The 3,213-nt window shown below is 58.6% G+C and overlaps 2 protein-coding genes across 2 annotated transcripts in view; both read right to left on the reverse strand.

Moving 5' to 3' along the window:
* The window catches only part of SLBP (stem-loop binding protein), a 15,776-nt gene extending 15,617 nt beyond the window's left edge, over window positions 1-159 (reverse strand). The window contains exon 1 of the mRNA XM_010833286.1: window positions 29-159. Coding sequence (XP_010831588.1) covers window positions 29-159 — 131 coding nt within the window. The remainder of the gene's footprint in view (window positions 1-28) is intronic.
* A 1,623-nt stretch (window positions 160-1,782) lies between these two features.
* Window positions 1,783-3,213, reverse strand: part of TMEM129 (transmembrane protein 129, E3 ubiquitin protein ligase) — a 4,932-nt gene continuing 3,501 nt past the window's right edge. Inside the window, exon 5 of the mRNA XM_010833297.1 lies at window positions 1,783-3,212. Coding sequence (XP_010831599.1) covers window positions 3,060-3,212 — 153 coding nt within the window. The 3' untranslated portion in view covers window positions 1,783-3,059. The remainder of the gene's footprint in view (window position 3,213) is intronic.

Raw genomic sequence — 3,213 nt, forward strand, 5'->3', positions numbered from 1 at the left:
GGGACCCGGGGGAGTCCCTCGGCAGCGCGCGCCGCGCAGGCTGCCCAGGCCGGGGCGGCCGCCGTTAAACCGCTGCCCCGCGCACTGCCATCCGGGCAGCGAAGGGGCTCCGCCGGGAACACTGAGCGAGGCCTCAGAAAAGGTCGTCCCCTCCGCCATGGAGGCGGCCGGGCCGCCGGGCCGCTCGATGCTGATTGGCCGCGCCTTCGCGGGCGGGGTAGGAGTATTGGCGGGAGATTCGGAGGCCCGCGACTTGGGCGCGCCGAGGGGGCAAAGGACGCGCCGCCGATTGGCCTAGCCCAGGTTTGGGGCGCTCTCCGATTGGTCGGCAAGGCAGGGACGTTGTCCGCGCTGGCGGGAACCCGGAACCCGGAAGGGGAGGCAGCCTCAGGCTGCAGGCTTCGCGCCCTGAAAACTCGCTGCCGGCGTCAGATGCCCAGACCCCTGAAACTATGTCACATTGTTTACACACACACACACACAACCTGTGGGCCTATGTCACGTTCTTCACACACACACACAACCCGTGGGCTTATGTCAGGTTCTTCACAAACACACACACCTGTGGGCCTATGTCAGGTTCTTCACACACACACACACCTGTGAGCCTACTCCACGTTCTTCACAAACACACACACACCCCTTCCCTTCCCTTCCCCCCTCACCGGGCTGGGCCTTTGGCCAGTCTCCAGGCGTTAGGTGGTGATGCTTGTGTGCAAGTAAATAAAAGACTTGGGTTCAATCCCAGGGTTGGGAAGATCTGGAGAAGGAAATGGCAACCCACTCCAGTATTCATGCCTGGGAAATCCCAGGGCAGAGGAGCCTGGCGGGCTACAGTCCACGTTTTAGGGAAAAGCAATTCTGACTCTGTGCTGGGACTGTTTGACAATCATACATAAACCCTGCCTCAGAGAATCCTGCTTCTCTGCCTGACTCTAAAGTGCCCTTTGTTCAGAACCCTGTCCAGCTGTAGAAGGCAGGAAGAAACATATACCCTGCCTGAGGCTTGCAATTCTAGGAGATATTTGCAAGACTAACGGCCTTTTTACTGTTCCCTTACATCCGCCACCTATGGCCTATGAAAGACTCTGGCATCCAGACCCCAGTGACGTGGTTGTTTTGAGACAGCTTGCCGTCTTCCGTCAGCGGGCCCTCAGAGTAAAGTATTCCCTGCCTCAGCTCCCAGTCCCCGGGGCACTGGCCTGCCATGCAGTGAGCAGAGCGAGCTTGGACTCAGTAACACATTAAGTCACAGAGTCAGACATGACTTATGACTAAACTATCAGAGAAGGACTATAGTGAAAAAAAATCAAGTATCTCCAAGATATAGTAAATTCCAGTCCACTGGCTTTCAGTGGGTTGCGTGTACTTTATAAACATGTTCAGGGTCCGGCAGCAGCATAAGGGAGCAGGGAGCTTGTGCTGCTGAGGAGCTCTCCCAGCCAAGCGGCTGTGCCAGCAGGCTCCGTGTGGGACCGAGCAGCAAGCACAGGGCTGGAGGCCTCGCCCAGCAGGGCTCACCACCTTGGATCACCAGTGTCCCTCACGTGGGCCCCTGCATCTGGAGCATGTGTATGCTGACCCCCCACCCCCAGCCCCCAGGACCCATCCACAAAGGTTCCCTGAAGTGAGCTTTTTGAGACCCCAGCTAGAATATCAGGGGAAGATTCCTGAAGAGTCTGCCTCCCTTTATTCTGAAGAAAACATGCACGCTAAAGAGGCCACTTCTAACATGGCCTTGCCCCAACTGTTTGAATATCAGGAAAAAAAAATACTAATAACTTCATACTAACATTTTATTCAATAGCATACCACTTTGCTACAATAGGTGTATCTTTATAAAACTAAGTAACCGTCTCTTGTAGAAAAGACAACCCCAGGCCTGGCTCTCCCTTGCCAGAGTTTGAAATTTCAGGCTGAGGCCAGGCATGGCTCCTGGCTGCCCTTCTGATGGCTGTCCCCTGTGGGTGACCCCAGAAGACCACGAATCTGGGCTTGCTCACTTCCAAATCCCTGGGCTCAGTGCAGCCTTGGTGGAGTTGATTCCATCTAACCTGCTTAGCAGGACCAAGTTTAGGAGGCTTAGGGCCCCTCCAACAGCCACATTCAGAGCTGTACCCAGGAGCCCAGCACTTTCCTCTCTGCCCCCCACCTCACCACCAAGATTGGGGAAGACGACTGTCATCGTCTTGACTGCTGGGCACTTCCCTTCTGAAGCAGGTGGGCCTGTGGGGGGCCTCGTGCTAGGTCCCCACAATCTTGCTGTCTGAACACAAGATGTTCCCGGGCAACCAGGAGTCTGAGACAGCCCATTCCGTGGACTCGTGGGAGCACCAAAAGGCACGTGGTCACAGGCCCCTCAAAGCGGTGGGCAGCCCCACATGCCTTCGGCTAAGGGAAAGGCAGGCGAAAACAGCGCCTGATGGAAAGCCCGAGGAGTCTCTGGGTAGGGGGCAGATGGGGGCCACTCCACCCAGGAGGGCGCCCTCGGCTGGCCGCGGTCACCAGGAGGCCCTGGGCAATGCTCGTGCCCTCCACCGCCAGGCTCCACACCCCTCAGAGCGGCCTCGTGGGGAGGGCGTCCATGCTGCAGGGCCAGTGGCCAGCCTGGCAACAGAAGCATGACAGACTGCAGTCGTAGACAAATTCAGGTCTGTCGTATAACTGAGGAGCAGTTAAGACTTTTGTGCCCCATACACTTAAGGCAAATGGCTAGATTAGGGTCATCTGGGGCAGACCAAGGGGTCACCCAGAACACAGCTCAGGGGCCCCAGAATGCTCTGAAGATGGACCCGACACCACGTTCTGCGTGCCCAGCACTGACCCCTAGTCGGAAGAACAGAGAGGGAAGGAGGCAGAGGTGCTGAAGACCACCCCACTGCCAGGGACAGAACTTCAGCAGGAAGGTTCTGCCGAAACTGCAGCCAGGCCCTTCCACAGCCTCGGGGCACCAGTGAGTCGGGGCACCAGTGAGTCGCCACACGAAGAGCTGCCCACAGCAGCACCGAGGAGGGCCCAGAGGCCCGTCCGCCCTGGAGGCAGCCACAGGGCCCAGGGGCTCAGCGCACGGTGCACACGTCCAGGACGCAGAAGCGCGCGCGGCAGGTGGGGCAGGGCACGCGGCTGGCCAGCCAGGTGTCGGGGCGCTGCGGGTCCTGGCGGCTGGCGAACCACTTGCCCATGCAGGTGAGGCACCACATGGGGCGGCAGTAG

The sequence above is a fragment of the Bison bison genome, unplaced genomic scaffold (assembly GCF_000754665.1).
Source record: "Bison bison bison isolate TAMUID 2011002044 unplaced genomic scaffold, Bison_UMD1.0 scf7180017845295, whole genome shotgun sequence".
NCBI lineage: Eukaryota > Metazoa > Chordata > Mammalia > Artiodactyla > Bovidae > Bison > Bison bison.